The following is a 17,334-nucleotide window of genomic DNA, read 5'->3' on the forward strand; positions in this document are numbered from 1 at the left end:
AATAACACAATCTTATACAGAACACGATACCGTTATATTTTTTAATTAATACCCGTTAAATAGACCGAGACATGTCTCGTGCCAGATTTTGGCGAGACAGCACGTTCTGAGGATGCCTCGTGTGGGGGCGAAGCACGTGTCGAATTGTTTAGAGACAAATATTGGCGGAATTAACACTAAGGGAAACTCAAATCATTTGTATAATTATGGATTTCCGCAAAGTAACGCCTACTTCAATAATTTTTCTATCCGTTAAAACACAGAACAATAACGATAAAAACACTAAAATTAAAACGCGTTTCATTTTGACAGGATACTATTAGGCACTAAATTGTTTCAAAACGATTTCATGGTCTTAATCTATTCTGTCATCATTTATTATTTAGTGTTAAATGATTTAAGATTTTAATGTCAAAATAAGTAAGATCAATAAATTAAAGACAATGTGTCTTTTATATGAAAAAACTGTGAAGTAAGTTGTGATAGATTATTAACATTAACAAATAACTATACTCTTAGAAACACAAGAAAATTTTCAAGACGTGACGTCACCTCTCCCCACTTGCAGCTGACAGACCGCCATATAAGCGGTAGCAGAACATCTTACCGAAACTCTGCCCGTTTTCATATTGATTGTTTGTAGTGAGTAATTATTCAAATTGTGTTGACAGTGACAGGTGGACAGGGTGAAGACGTCTATAAAAGGCGACGTCTATAGAAGCCCGCGGGACTACTGTTCCGTGGGTACGCCAGCCGCCCGTACGACTGACTTCACGGAGGTTTCACACTTTCCGCGCTTCAGGTGGAGGAAGTTGTTGTTTGATTATCTTTGTATCTTCGTAACTACGTTTATGGCCCAAATTGAATTTTTGAAGTGAGACTTCTTATCTTGCATGAGGTTAAAATTGTAACGGATGAAACGCAATAATGATAAGAATATAAGTGACACGTGGGATGTTTTTGTCCAAGAAGAGGGAGAGAGTGATTGAGACCGATTGAGAGAGAGTGAGAAAGGGTGAACGTAGCATGAAGCACATAGCCATGGAGTGATAGTAGGGACTTTCTCCCTACTATCGAGAGTGAGAGAGAGCGAGAGACGGATACAACAAGATTATCATCTTTTGAAACTAGAGAGTTTGCATTAAGCAAAACTATTTTATTATGTTAGTAGGTATTGATATCACAATTATTGCCAGTGATATCTCTTAAGCCTACTGATGATTGTATAATAAAATAATTTAAGTAAGTTAATTTCGAGATAAGTTAGTGCAGATAATAAATAGTAATTTAAGTTTTAACATTAATTGAATTAGGTTGAAATTATGACGAGATATATTTCTGTTAAACAAACTAATTTGATATAATATGAATGTTGTTTTAAGCTTTGATGATACATATGACAAATTAAATTTAAAAACCCGTTCAAAGTCCTTTTCAGAACGAAAGATATGAACCTGCTTTCCCTCACGATATGCGTCGTTTTTGTGTCCACGCAAATCACCATTGCAGCTTCCGACATTTCTCTCTGGCTTGATAAAATAACTGTCGATTTGTACGCGTTAGTGGCTCATTATTAAGTACATATTTTACGTAGTGGGCCGATCACACCTATATCGGCCGATGTAATGAAGCGGTGCACGCGCGCATCGCCTAGTACATCATCTCGCAGTTGTCGGCGCGCCATTCGCCAGCCTAAAGGCTCGCCAAACAGAACGCGATTTTAGAGCGCGTCAGGGCGTAACGCTATAGCGCCATACTTTCTGTGTGACAGCTTCGACGCTATTCAAAAGTCGTCCCTCGAATACGTACGTACTACTACTTGGTCACGATGTCCAGTGACTTGGATGAAGAGGATTTATTGTTGGTTTAAGCGTTATCACGTTTGCAAAGGAAGCGATTATGGGTGCATGATATTAATAAGAAGAAGAAGGAATTTGGATAATATCACCGTTTGTGCCAGGAGCTTTATTCACATGAAGATCGCTTTTTTCAATACTTTCGTATGTACGAGTCTTTTGAAAAACTGCACTCCGTTCTTCTGCCCACAATACTTAAATGCACTACAAATTGGAGGAGACCTATTTCGAGAAAAGAAAGACTTGTCATCTGTTTAAGGTAAGACAATGTATTTTAATACGACTATGTAATACTTTTATTTAAACATCAACATTAAAATTAGTATAGTAATCCCTCGATGTCGATGCTTCATAATTTATAATATAGGTGTTCTGCTCTGTGTCTTGTTGTTGAGATGCAGTGCTGTAGTTAGGTTGTGATTGAGTCGTTCTTATAATATTAGACAAATCGACTACTATTTGTGGATCAATCTCCGAAAAGGTGGTGGTGCTATCTTGGGTGTCTCTGTTACTGCTTATTACAGTATAAATAGGTGAATATGTGATTTGAGCTTTTCTTCCGCATCTTTTAACTCGATATCGGCAAACAACTTTGCAAGTTCCAATTTAACAAATACTTGGTTGTTAAGTGATAACTTTTTAAATGTTTGGGCGTAACTTTTAAATAAGTTATCTGCTGCATCATAATCCGTTTTTTTTTGTTTTGCATATACTCGATTACTTTATCCAATTCAGAATATTTTTTCTGTTTCTTGTCAGGTGAACGTACTGGCAGAGACTCTTGAGAGGATTGTGGATTGGTTGGGGGAGTTATAGATGTCATAGCTGTACTTGCGGTCTCCAGGGGCGATATTTCTGGTAGTATTTCTGGAGGTATTTCTGTGCGAAGAGTAACATTTGTAGTTCTTAGTTTTTCCATCAAAGTAATATCCAAAAATTGTAAATACTTAGCCTATGCCCACTTTTTAAACTTTTTTGCTGCTTGTCCTGAAGTTCCTCCAACTTCCTTTTTATATCTCATATAATTGTCTCTGAAACTTTTCCACTCGGTTCTTGCTATTTCCCCTTCAAAAAAAGAAAAATTATTTGTCAACTATACTTCACAAATATATTTTTATTACAGGTAATTGGCCACAGGAGACTCTTTTCAAACTATAGCGTTCTCATTTCGAGTTGGTCGCTCTACAGTGGGATTTATTGTCAGTCAAGTATGTAAAGAAATATGGAATCATTTGCAACCAAATTATTCGCCATGACAGACTGAAGAGACATGGAAGCAATCAGAAATAGGTAATTGTTGTCGATGTTGGTAGCTATGGCCGACATAGCGATAGTGGCACATTCGGGAATTCCACTTTTTATAAAGAATACATCCATGCAAAATCACTACTGGCTGATAAACCTTTGCGTGGTTCCAACGATACCGTACCACATGTTCTCCTCGGTGATGAAGGGTTTGCTCTGAAACCTTACTTAATGCGCCCTTTTCCGAGAGCTGCAGCCACGCAGGATCAAAGAAAAACAAACTTTAATAAAAGACTTTGTAGAGCGAGACGTGTCGTGGAAAACCCTTTTGGCATTTTAGCACAAAAATGGCGCCTTTATTTACGACCTATTGAATGCGATGTAGAAATTGCCCTTGATGTTGTTAAGGCTACATGTTGCTTGCATAATTACATTAAAGCTAAACAGAGAATAGTTATACCTACAGAGCTTGAAGAAAATGAACCTATACAGGCATTGACCCCACTAAGGCCAACAAACACAAGATCGACTACTATTGTATTTGAAATACGTGAAAAGTTTGTATCTTACTTTAACCAATAAAAGTATACTTACTTGGTTCATTAATGGAGAGCATAATTAACCGCCAGCTCTTGGTATACCTTGAGGGTCACCAGTTGATCAACGACCGGCAGTACGGCTTTCGCCATGGTCGGTCGACTGGCGATCTTCTGGTATACCTAACACACAGATGGGCGGCGGCTATTGAAAGCAAGGGGGAAGGCCTGGCAGTTGGTCTGGATATAGCGAAGGCCTTTGATCGTGTATGGCACAAGGCGCTCCTCGCAAAACTTCCATCATTTGGGCTTCCCGAGAGCTTATGCAAGTGGACCTCCAGCTTCCTCACTGGGCGCAGCATACAGGTCGTTATCGACGGTTATTGCTCGAATCCCAAGCCCGTGAACGCTGGAGTGCCCCAAGGCTGTGTGCTATCTCCCACGCTGTTTCTTCTGCATATCAATGATATGTTAGACACCGCCAACATGCATTGCTATGCAGACGACAGCACTGGTGATGCCGTATACACGGGCCATGCAGGTCTCTCTCGGGAAAACGTCGACCAGTGCCGGGTGAAACTTGTGTCTTCTATCGAGTCCTCTCTCGAGAAGGTCGCGGAATGGGGTAAGTTGAACCTTGTCCAATTTAACCCCCAGAAGACTCAAGTTTGCGCGTTTACCACTAAAAAAACCCCATTTGCCGTATCACCGCTCTTCGAGAACACTTCCCTTAAAGCCTCGCCTAGTATCGGAATACTGGGTCTCGAAATCTCGAGCAATTGCCAATTCCGTGGGCATCTGGAGGGCAAAGATAAACTGGCTTCAAAGAAACTGGGCGTCATAAATAGAGCACGGCAATACTTCAAGCCGGCCCACATTCTAGCGCTCTACAAAGCGCAGGTCCGGCCTCACATGGAGTATTGCTGTCATCTCTGGTCTGGCGCACCCCAGTATCAGCTCGATCCATTTGACCGCGTGCAACGCAGAGCAGCTCGAATTGTCGGGGACCCAGTACTCTGTGAACGGCTGGATCACTTGGCGTTGCGTAGAGACGTCGCTTCATTGTGTGTCTTCTACCGCATTTATCACGGGGAGTGTTCCGAAGAGCTGTTCAACCTGATTCCTGCCGCCGAATTTCACCTTCGCACGACACGCCACAAGTTACGATATCATCCCCACCATCTGGATGTGTGGCGGTCCTCCACAGTGCGGTTTTCAAGGAGCTTTCTTCCTCGTACCACGAAGCTGTGGAATGAGCTTCCTTGTGCGGTGTTTCCGGGACGATACGAAATGGGTACCTTCAAGAAAAGCGCGTACACCTTCCTTAAAGGCCGGCAACGCTCTTGTGATTCCTCTGGTGTTGCAGGAGAGTGTGGGCGGCGGTGATCACTTAACACCAGGTGACCCGTACGCTCGTTTGTCCTCCTATTCCATAAAAAAAAAAAAAAAATCTGTTCCAATAATCTCCCTTAACCTTGCCCTTTCAGAAACTTTTTTGTATTCACTGTTCCTTGTGTCATACAAACATGGGTATTTTGTAACACATTCTATTAACTTTTCAGTCACACCCGGTGCTAACTAACAATATTCTGTAATTAAATACAACGCGACGTCATGACACGGCGCTAGAGCGTCGCTTACTGTTAGCGCGCTAGCGCTGTTTGACAGGTTGACCTGTTCAGTACAAGACAACGCGACGCTTTGACGCGGCGCTAGGCCAGGACGCTTTGACACCCTGATGCGCGCTAAAAACGCGTTCTGTTTGGCGAGTCCTTAAAGGTCGGAACGCATTATAGCAGCGCGGCGTTGTGCGTCGCTTCACGTCGCTATACGGTACCTATCGCATTACAACTGCAGTAAGCGCCAGCTCGCGTCATTTCTATAGCAGTTTGAGCGTGCGAGCAACACTAAGATGAGCGATAGTGACAAGGATTTGGTCATTATTTCTTTATTGTATGCAGAAGAAGAACCTATTATTGGAAGAGAAAATAAATAAGAGGTCAATGTCAAATAAACTTTATTCAATTAGACTTATCTATTATTTATTTATTTACTAAGAATATAAAATACATTTTGATAAATATACATTGTCCTCCAAAGCCGTCTAGACGGCTTGACTGAGGGATCGTACAGTCTCACTATATTATTTAATAGCTATAGGCAATGATATTATACTATTAAAAGAAGTAGATATGTCACTAGCGCGCCGAAAATCAATCGCCTAAATGGAGTCAATGGGTTCCTGTGATCGTACTCGCTCTAACTAAACTATTAATTTTAACCCATATTATTTTAATATTTTTATTACAATCTAGAATACATTGTTTATCATAGTCACTACTACGCTAAAGAATAACTTTAAAACATGTATTCCTATACCTGGTGTAGGATCTTTTAATCATGTTCTTTGGGTCATAACTCCATAAATATAAACGTCTATCTCTTTATCTAATTAATCATAGCTTTTACGTTATCATCTATCCAGCATTTATTATTTCTGTTGCTTTTGTTATTAACTTGAACGGTTTTTATATCATTCCTCATAAATGTTTTTAAGCAATTAGCATATTTTATGTTTAACTTTACACCGGACCAGTATTGTTGGAGTCGCAGGCAAAGATTGTACGCGAGTCTAGCGCGTTGTACTGTGGCTCGCACCAACTCTCTTATAACGTGGTCTCTTTCTCCTCTCAACGCTCTTCTCCAAGCCAACCCTGCTTGTGATATATTTGCGTATGGATGGCAGACGATTTTAACAGAGTGCTTGTGGATGTGTAAGAGGGATGAATGAATGCTATTTGGATGTTTATTTGTTAGTTAATTACATTAAATTATTTATTTACTTTTTACATTATTTGTGTAATATGTGGACATGTAATATTGTTTGTTGGTAATTAATTACTTTATTGTAAGTGTTTCACGCCGTTTTATTAAAGTATAAATAACGGAATAAGTAAATATATGAAAATCATCAACGTTAATTAACTCTGACGACGACTACGGTGATTTGTCCTTGTTTTCCGAGTCAAGCGGCCACGTCGGACAACTTCAGTGACCCGCCAAGTTTGGCCTACAAGTCAGAAAATTGCGATAGGATGCGTTCTACCCAAGGGTAGGATGCAGAAAAGGGGCAAGGTTTTTTTCCCTACGGGTTGTCCCAGTGTCTATGCCGTTGCAGTAGCCAATGTGTTACTGTAGGACATAGGTATTATTATACTAAGCTCTGTAGTACCAATCGGTGGCAGAACAGGGCCCTGGATCGATGCGTCAGTTAAAGCAGCATCTAACTGCAAAACACAGGCGTATCGAACCTAGTTTGCGGCGCCGGGCACAAAGGATCCGAACTGTAAACTTCTGAAGAGGAAATATAACAATTCAAAATCGGCGAAAATCTTTCTAGTTACCCGACTCACGGAACACGCAAGTTCTGGGCGCTGTGTAAGGCTCCTCTTGGTAACTTCAAGCAGCCGTCCTTACCGCCGCTGCACATGAGGAATGACACCCTGGCCCATACATCAAAAGAGAAAGCCGATCTTCTGTGCACTCTTTTTGCATCCAACTTGACTCTTGACGACATAGGAGAAACACCGTCGACCATCCCGTGGTGTCAGAGCTCTATGCCTGAAGTATAGTTCAGACAGAAAACTGTTCGAAATGAAATGTAATGATTTATTTGCTTTGGAATAGGGATCCAGATCTTAAATATTACAATTTGTCCACTATGAATAGTGGACAAATGTTTGTACCTAGGTAGTTTCCATACTGTTCCTTATATCTACTGTGTTATAGATATATTATGTATTATAGAACATTGGCGTATACGTCATTAGGCAACTATGGGTATCCAAATAAAAGTCGTAAACGCTGATATAAGCTCTAGTATGAGAAACATTAAAATAATAGTGAAGAATTCAAAATGTATGTAAACAGAAACACTCCAAGCTCTTTAAGCTAGTTTTTAATGAAGCGAAAACGTGTTTATTGCAGAAAAAATAAACAGTAGTAATAAGGTAAGAGCAACTTGGATTCAGGGGCGTGCATTGGTTTTCCAGCAAGGTAGGCACGAAGATCAAACTAGTCGTAGTTTTGCTTTAGTCCAACAGCAGCTAGCAATAGCGCTAGGTTTGGATATCAAAATATTGAAGTTGTTTGTGTTTTGCGTACTTATATTTCTGGGACCATTTGGTCAACATAATATTTTATATCATTACAATCTAGGTTGGTACAAGTACGTAATAATATAATGTTATGTAAGTAGTTAGAAATTTAGTTATTATTTAGCACAATTTTAATTTTATTAATAATTCATCTTACATTTTCTACAAAACCATTTTTTATTGTTTCTTTTGCCGTATGAAAACTATTGAAAAATGACATCAAGTCCGCTTTTTTATTAGCTTCAGAATTTGTTAGTTACTTTTCCTATTGTATTTCTCTAGTTTAGAAGGTACGCGTTGTTTCACATGATACACATATTTTAGTTTTTACCGCAATCTAGCGATACACATGCAATTTGCAATCAGTGTCGATTTTTCATGTAAGATGTCGCATAAATTAAATTCAATTTCACGATCAATAATATTTTTTATTTTTTATCGTTTTATTGTAAAGTGTACTTTCTTAAGACACCAGTAGATGTAACTCATCCATGATCCAATTTGAATTCTAATTTTTATTTGAAATGCTTGTAGCTTTTAAAAACAACCTTAAATTCAATCCTTAGCATTTTTGAGCTTATGACCTCAAAATAGCACAGTACAATCGGTCTACTTATATCATTAAAAACTAATATAAATAATCGCTTAATAAATTAGGAAATTGAAATTACAAACGAATTTGATAAATTCTTCTCCAAAATCCCAATTATCACAACCAAACACCTAAACTCTTCACCATAAGCAGCACATGATATGCTTAAATTACATGTAATGTATGTATGTTCCATTGATTTGAAATTTAAGTAAAGGTAACGACATACTAAAAATTAACAACAATTAATTTTGGTTCACTAGGCTTATCAACAATAATTAATGCAGGCATTAGGCACATTGAACACGTCATCTTTGACGCTTGAGAAGAGTCACAGGATGCATTAGGCTTTTTCTGTGACTTGTCCAGTGCCTTTGACTGCGGCCACCATGAACCGGTTCATTAGTGTACTTCAGTTTTTTTCACAGCATCATGACGTACATTTTGTTGGGTTTGAGAGCTATTGGTGCTATATATATATATATATATCTATATCAGCTTAGTTATAGGCAGTCACTCAAAGAAAAAATATAAAGAAATAAATATTATTACTTCATTGTATCAGCATACATTTATAAAATAATAAATATGTTCACAAAAAAAAATTAACAAAAAAACAACCGCCTTCAAAAACACTATTTCAAAACAATAGATATAATGTGCACTAAAAATTATAAAGTAATTGCGTATTTTTATACAATCTAATTAATTAATCTAACTCCAGTTACGATTATTGTTATTTTGGAATCGGTGTCCTTCCGCCGCGACCCGCTCTCGCCTCTCGCCTCCTCGCGACTCAAGCACATCTCACCTAAAACTATGTATGTAGTAACAAACCTGTCTTGGATGACATCGACTCCATGTTTGTTGAAACATAAAAAAAATACCGACGAATTGAGAACCTCCTTCTTTTTTGAAGTCGGTTAAAATCGTCACCTTTTTGCTCTAAATAGTGATTTTCATATAACACTAGAAAGAAGGGGTTACTTGTAACTAATTCTAGTAGTCTTCATAAGATACATAATAACTTTATAAATATAGCACTTTAATAATAAAGTCCCAGTTGCTGTTCAAGGATCTATAAATAAAATGAATATTTTCATCCAATTTCTAATTGTTAAGATTTCATATTTTACAATTGTGTCATGATTTATTGATGGGTGAAGGTCAGGTGTTAAAAATGAAACGTCATCCGCAAAAAGTATGCATTTTCGTGATGTAGAATTTGGTTAATCATTTATACATAGAAAAAATAATAAGGGCCCTAGAATACTGCCCTGTGGTTCACCTGAATTTGAAATATTCATATTCACCAGTGGGAGACTCCTTTGCACAGGAAGCTGGCTAGATTATGGATACCACAACGGCGCCTATTTCTGCCGTGAAACAGTAATGTGTTAACGTAACTGTGTTTTGGTCTGAAGGGCGCCGTAGCTAGTGAAATTACTGGGCAAATGAGACTTAACATCTTATGTCTCAAGGTGACGAGCGCAATTGTAGTGCCGCTCAGAATTTAAGGGCTCTTCAAGAATCCTGAGTGCCACTGCATTGTAATGGGTAGGGCGTATCAATTACCATCAGCTGAACTTCCTGCTCGTCTTTTCCCTTATTTTTATAAAAGAAAATTACATTAGAATATTACAATTTTGTCCATACTTTGTTATATGAACACATTATTTTCAATTTCAATATAAGTTTATATGTAGTTCAAAGCGTTTGCCTTTGACCGTATTGATAATATTTATCTATTTAATAATATACCATGGCTTACATAGTGAAATGCGTTGGTCATGTCAAAATATACGCCTCTTACTCTTTTTTATTGTCCATCTATTTTAAAATATCATCAAATAAACAAAATGTAGCACTTGTGGTGAACTCACTAAGAATATTAAATTTTGTAAGAAGCTGAACCTGTCTACTTTGCATTAATTTCTCATTTTATAACTTAGATAGGATCGGAATTGGTGTGATCGGTCTATAGTTGCCTGCATCTGTTTTATCACCTGTTTTGTGGACTGGTCTGAGGTCTTATATTTAAGTTTTTCTGTGAAAAAAAGATAGACTTATAACATACGTGAGGAGTTCGATAAATAAGGTGGCTACTACAACAAACCTCTACGAAGCTCGTCGCCTGACAACGTTAATTGTGAGCATACCTACGCCTATATCGAACCTCTTTCTAATATAACGCTGGTGTTTCGCAGTAGTAACGTGCCTAAATTTGAATTAAACTGTGCACTTAGCTACATAGCTTTTAAGTATTGATTTAGCTTTTCAGAAGAAGAATTGAACAGTAGTTGTAAAATGAACAGGAATATTAGAAAAAAAAATAACGGATTGCACTCTGGTAGTGCCTGCAGAAGTGAAAACTTAAACATTAACGTTGTGCATTTTTGAATAATTTGGAATGGTTAGGGAATAATCTAGCACGATCTATTACTTTATTTATCAGTACGACTATCCTTTATTTATCAGTAAAAAAAAGTAATAAATATTCATATTTTGCGCTGTCGTACACATAAATGACAATTTATATTACATAAAAAATTTAACACTTCAGAACTATTACATAAATGTATTTCTCAGAAAATCGACTTTCATCGATATTTTCAACGACTTTTCGATGAGGTCATGTGTCCTAACGCGAGTTTAACATTTTATACCCATCATAAGAAAAGTGCTCAACGCCGTTAAAGAAGTTTTATGGCTGGATACATTTTGCCTCTTCAGAAAATTTTGTAAATATTTTAGAATAGTTACACACATATTCATCGAATACTGGATCGTTGTTCAAATTCCTAAGCTCATACAGTTCATAAAGACGCGTTCTACTCCTATGAATGCTTGCTGTAGCCCAGTCACTGAATTTCGATTGATTCTTGATACACATCTTTTTTTCTTTCAAAACATCAATAAATTCACTATGCAATAAGTTAAAAAGTGTATGGAACATTTGATTTGGGTCAGATTGTTTTACAATCTCATTTTTATAAACAATAACTTTTGAGCAATATTAAATTGGAAATATTTTGTTAGATTTGTTGTTATGGGTCCACAAACAACTTTATTATTCTGAGTAGTTTTATTTATATTTAATACAAATTTGTTACCCAAAGTGATCAGATGTCAGTGAATTAAATATTCTTTTGTCAAGAATGTCACAAATATTACATAATATACTGTCAATGTAAGTCAATGACGTTCTATATACTTATGGACATATCACTCGCAGTGAGGTAGCAGAGCGGTAAAAGGGTGCTTAAAGACAATGTCACAACACTTTTGATACAATATTATGCAATATTGTATTTTGTGTACAGAAAGTCATTGCCGGTGAATGTGAATGGATGACAAGAATGTGAACAAACTACTGCTATATACACGGTATCACAGATGTATCGTTAGCTAGTGATGATTATTTACACCGCAAATCTGTAAAAGCTAATATTTTTTAGGTTTTCCGTACACGACATAATGAAAGAGATTTGGCGCCACTTGGTAGCAAGAGAGACAGATGTGAAGAATTTTACAAAACAAATAAGTCGAGTGTCATTTGCTCGAATCATTTCCTCGAGGCTGATTAACTTTAACAGTAGTGAAATCTCTTTCAATTGTTAATGTATTTAGTCAAATTGATGGACACACAAAAGTCTAATTTAGCCACATTTATAATTTAACTAAAGCTGTCATACAAAGATAATATGTTGATGTCCGCTTACACTACATAATATACAAAAAAGATACGTTTAAGTATAAATTACTAAGTCGTTTAAGTATAAATTACTTACCGAAAATGCTAAAGAAAAGGTCGCTTAGTAAATTTGCACAACGAAAAAATTTATGGGCGTAAACGCTAAATACTTTTCTAGTGAATTTGCTATGGAGATCTATTATTTTACATGAGTATTAACATTAAGCGTATTTTAAGTTCTTTTTTATTTTAATAAAAATGTATTTAAGTTATAAATTTTATACTCCCCAAAACTGTGGTGGTACCTTATTATTATGAATTTGCTATTGATATTTATAAAAATTGTGATAAATTGACATTTAAATCTAATATTATTATACACGGGCTATGCAGATCTCATCTCATTTAGAAATATTCGGCCAGTGCCGGAAGAAAGTTGTGTATTCTATCGATTCCTCTCTTGAGAAGGTCTCGGAATGAGGTAAAATGAACCTTGTCCAATTTACCACTAAAAATCCCATTTGTCATATATATATATTGCCATTGTCACCGCTCTTCGAGAACACTTCCTATACCTCGCCTAGTATCGGAATACTGTGTCGAGACCATCGAGAAATATCAAGAGATTGCCAATTCAGCGGTCATCTGGAAGGCAAAGCCAAATTGGCTTCTTGGTAGAAGTCGGCCCTCATTCCAACATTCTCCAAAGCACTGGTGCGGCCACATATGGAGTATTGCTATCTGGTCTGGCGCACCCGAGTATCAGCTCGAACCAGAGGTGCTCGAATAGTGAGGAATCCAGTATTCTGTGAACAGCTGGTTCTCTTTGCGTTAGTTAGGATATCATCCCCACCTGTATGTGTGGCATTCCTCCACAGTGTGGTTTTCAAGGAACTTTCATCCGCGTACAACCCAGCTGGATGGAATGAGCTTCCTTGTGCGGTGTTTCCGGGCCTTCCTCAAAGGCCAGCAACGCTCCTGTTATTCCTCTGGCGTTGCAAAATGTGGGCGGCCGTGATCACTTAACACCTTGTGACCTGTACGCTCGTTTGTTCTCCTTATCCATAAAAAAAAGACAAAGAGCAATAATTACTAACTCATTTATAATATTTGTACAATCACGGGGGACAAAGTTATTATGCCATTGTCTTTGAATTGTCTTTTATTAATGTCATTTTTGTTAATCGTTTTAATTAAAGTAAAATAAGTAAATAAAATAAATAAATAATTTGTTTAATTTTAAAATTTCATTTATTTACCTTATTTTTCAAATTTATTTTTTTACGATTACGCTTAAGTAGCTGTACCGAGTATTCATTTAATATCACGCTATAACTGTAATCTATCTATCTATCTATATATATAAAAATGAATTGCTGTTCGATAGTCTTGCTAAAACTCGAGAACGGCTGGACCGATTTGTCTAATTTTGGTCTTGAATTATTTGTGGCCAAAAAAAATTAAAGTCCAGAGACGGCTTAAAAAGTGAATAAATAGGAAAATGCTGCTAAATTGAATAAAAACAACAAATTTGTCTTTCCTTTAATGTGTCCATACATAATTTGTATGAGAGAAATTATTGACGCACGGTTTGACAGTTCTGCTGTGAAACAATTTCATTACGACAGCAAGGTGCATATTTTTCGAAGTAATTCTTGATGTTATGATATATATTATTGACAAATTCATATAAAAACATTATTTTATTTATTATATACAGAACAACGTATGCTGGGTCAGCTATATATATAAAATAATCTTAGAGAAACAAATATGCCACTTGAGCGGAAGTTCTAGAAATGTATTAAACGATCAGGCTTCATATGTAAAGCTACAGTACCTATATAGTACTGTTCTAGTACTTCAAGTTTCCAAATGGTTTAATGTTACTTCATAAGTCGCTAACCCTAAGCCGACTCGAGTACGGCTCGGCTACGTGAAATGTTTCATTTCTCTAAATGGAATCTAGTGTAGGTATATAAAACACTTAATAAGTATAAATAATAAAATGACCAAATTACTAGCGGACCCGACAGACGTTGTTCTGTCAGTAGAAAAGATAATAATAAGGGCCGATTTTTCAATCCTCAGATAAATCACCAGATAACTATCGAGAGAATAAAATTAACTTACTGTTTATCTAACGATTAAAAGTTTTGAATTTTTCAATCGCTTTTTATCTAAAGAATAGTTGTCTGTGGTATTGTCGAAGCAACTTCACACTTCATACGTGCAAGCGAGATGGACATATATATTATTTAACGCATAAGACAGAGAAAGGTCAAATGATGCTTGTTTGACATTAGACATTTATCACAACAATTTATAACAACAAACCTCTAATTCACTCATTTATTTGTTCAATTTATTTCAATTTAAAATTGTTTTCGTTGTTGTTGAGGAAATGGATTTCTTCTTCAATCGCGAAGTCGTCAATTGTCTCAAAAATATCTATTATATTATAATTTCTACTATATTAGATAGTTATAACATAAATTACGTGTGTAGTCGTCATAAGATGATAGTTATTAGATCTTTTGACATGATCATAGATAATACACTTATAACTAGAGAATCACTTATCTACAAATATAGCCTAAAAAACTTATAAACACGTCCTAATTATCCTACCGATAGCTCTTAACCGGCTCCCAAAGGGGCCGATAAATATAATCACCCGATATAGTCTTAATTCGTTCGAGAACTTCTATCTGCCTGTTGAAAAATTCGAAATTGCGCTATCCGTCGAATTTCTCTTATCTAGTTGTTTAACTGAGGATTGAAAAATCGGCCCTAAGTAAAATAAAGATAATAATCTAAGTATTCGGCAATAATGTTGTCTAAAGCTATCGGAAATGTATAGTCAAAATTAATGAGTTAAAAATGAAACAAAAACGTATTTCTGAATAAATAATTATAACAGTTTTTATGTAACCGCTTTATAATTGGCAATTTTTTAAGGTATTAATATTGATGTAGTATGATATCTGAACAGATAGAGAGAGATTCCTGTTGACCTTTTTATGATATTATACTCGTACAATTCCACCATACACTTTTTTTATATCTCCAAGGGTTGAAGGCAGCGTTTTCGTTGAAAGATTCCAGTTTTCTAACATATCCAACAAATATTTATTTAAACAAAACCAATCTTATAACTATATTTACATAATATTAAAACTATCATTACGTGGAAGCGTACCAAGATTACTGGCAGCATTTCCTTGCTGGATAGCTAAGCTGATCCGTTGACCGAAATAGCTGCCAGCGCTTTTGTTTCCAGTAGCCTTATTGCGGCGCGAAGATAGTATTTTGCCATTCTCCTCTCTGGGACCCACGGGCCAAGTGTCTCGACACTAAACGGCTCAAAGATGTATGTCTCACTGAGACCAACATATTTGCGACGCTCGCTGTTTTCGGCAGTCGAAGCAGCAGCCCCAGCACCAACTGACGTAACTTGGACATGAGAAGGAGCGAGAGTGTCGACGAAAGTAGCGTCCCACACCAGCGCCCTTCCCCGTGCCCCAGCCACCAGCGGTACGTCACTCGAACGGTTAGCTCAGTTGGAAGAGCACTGGCACGGAACGCGAGAGGTCGTGGGTTCGAGACCCACATCGTTCATAGAATTTTATTTGTGTATCCTCTAGCTCAGTGGGCAGGCTCAACAACAAAGGACGTGGAGGGAGGCGTTGGATAGTACGTGGGTCATGCTCGCGGTAGGGCGCTATTTGTGGTAGATGGATGCTCCTGCGGCCGGGATATCTGCTTCATGTTATTAATGTTGTCGTCATATTAAAGATTAATAATAAATCTTGTGGTTTGTTTTTATTTATTTATTAATAATTTGTGAAGCTGTTTATGTTGATTTAAGAGTGGCAATGAGTTTCCTGCCACTGCTCTTTAGAGTACAATCTTTCCCGCAGTGGTGGTAAATAGTAAAATATATAACTTGTGACAATCATTGGTGTCATTTCTTTGACCAATAGAGTGATAACTTAACAATGTCGATTTGACTGAACCACTGGGCTAGCTGGTCGTAAAAATGGTTCTCTTTCCTTCCATAGTTATGTTTTTGATTGATCTGCGTTGTAATATGTGGACACTTCTTAATTTTTTTAAAATTTCGCGTAAAAAGTACTTCAGACATGACCCCTGCCAGCGTTTGTGTGTGTGTGATATAATCATCCGTTGAGGAGTGACCGAGTAAGTTCGTAACAAACAAAGAAGCTCACTTTAGTACTTATAGCATCAGTCAGGATCGAGTTATCGTGTTATGAGATCGTAACCCTCAGTCTCAAGGTCGCTGGTACTCGGGGTCAGTACCGCGTGGAGCTCGGAGGTTGTTGTATTCACCGTGGCCCTTCATTACATCTGACATTATCAACTAGTTTTAATTAGCTTTCGGCTGCAAAACTAGTTCGGACTTCAGAGTATCGCGCTTGGCTTCGTGCTGGGGCCTGCGGTAGTGAGCAGGCAGCAGTGTTGCGCCGCGCCCCGTCACCAGCGGTCGGTTCGCTCACAAGTCATCAGTCAAGATGACGCTCCGGTCCATGCTAGTGTTGCTGTGTATGTGTACCGCGCCGGCGGCGTGCCGCAGTCAGCGACGTTCGCCGCACGACCTCCGCGGTATGGACTACTTATATTTATTTATATACTATTGGGAGGCACGCTTTTTTTATGACAGTAAGGGACGGGACGAGCAGGACGTTCAGCTGATGGTAATTGATACGCCCTGCCCCTATCAATGCAATACCACTCAGTATTCTTGAAAAACTCCAAAATAACAAATGATTTGAGTTTTCTTTAGTGTTAATTCCGCCAATATTTGTCTTTAAACAATTCGACATATGTTTCGAATTTTGCCAAAATCTGGCACGAGACTCATTTTGGCGAGACAACACGTCCTGAGGATGCCTCGTGTAGAGGCGAAACACGTGTCGAGTTGTTTAAAGACAAATATTGGCGGAATTAACACTAAAGAAAACTCAAACTTGTATAATTATGGATTTCTGCAAAGTAACGCCTACTTCAATAAATTTTCTTAAACTCCAAAAATACTAAGCGGCACTACAATTGCGCTCTTCAATTTGAGACATAAGATGTTAAGTCTCGTTTGCCCAGTTATTTCACTAGCTACGGCGCCCTTCAGACCAAAACACAGTAATGCTTCACGGCAGAAATAGGCGCCATTGTGGTACCCATAATCTAGCCGGCATCTTGTGCAAAGGAGCCTTACACTCGTGAAACTCCCACG

General features: G+C 37.5%; 1 protein-coding gene and 1 pseudogene across 1 annotated transcript in view; both read left to right on the forward strand.

Moving 5' to 3' along the window:
• The first annotated feature begins 1,721 nt into the window (after positions 1-1,721).
• Positions 1,722-11,751, forward strand: LOC126967477 (uncharacterized; annotated as a pseudogene).
• A 4,824-nt stretch (positions 11,752-16,575) lies between these two features.
• Positions 16,576-17,334, forward strand: part of LOC126967705 (nose resistant to fluoxetine protein 6-like) — a 41,187-nt gene continuing 40,428 nt past the window's right edge. Inside the window, exon 1 of the mRNA XM_050812308.1 lies at positions 16,576-16,706. Coding sequence (XP_050668265.1) covers positions 16,616-16,706 — 91 coding nt within the window. The 5' untranslated portion in view covers positions 16,576-16,615. The remainder of the gene's footprint in view (positions 16,707-17,334) is intronic.

This window comes from Leptidea sinapis, chromosome 13 (assembly GCF_905404315.1).
Source record: "Leptidea sinapis chromosome 13, ilLepSina1.1, whole genome shotgun sequence".
NCBI lineage: Eukaryota > Metazoa > Arthropoda > Insecta > Lepidoptera > Pieridae > Leptidea > Leptidea sinapis.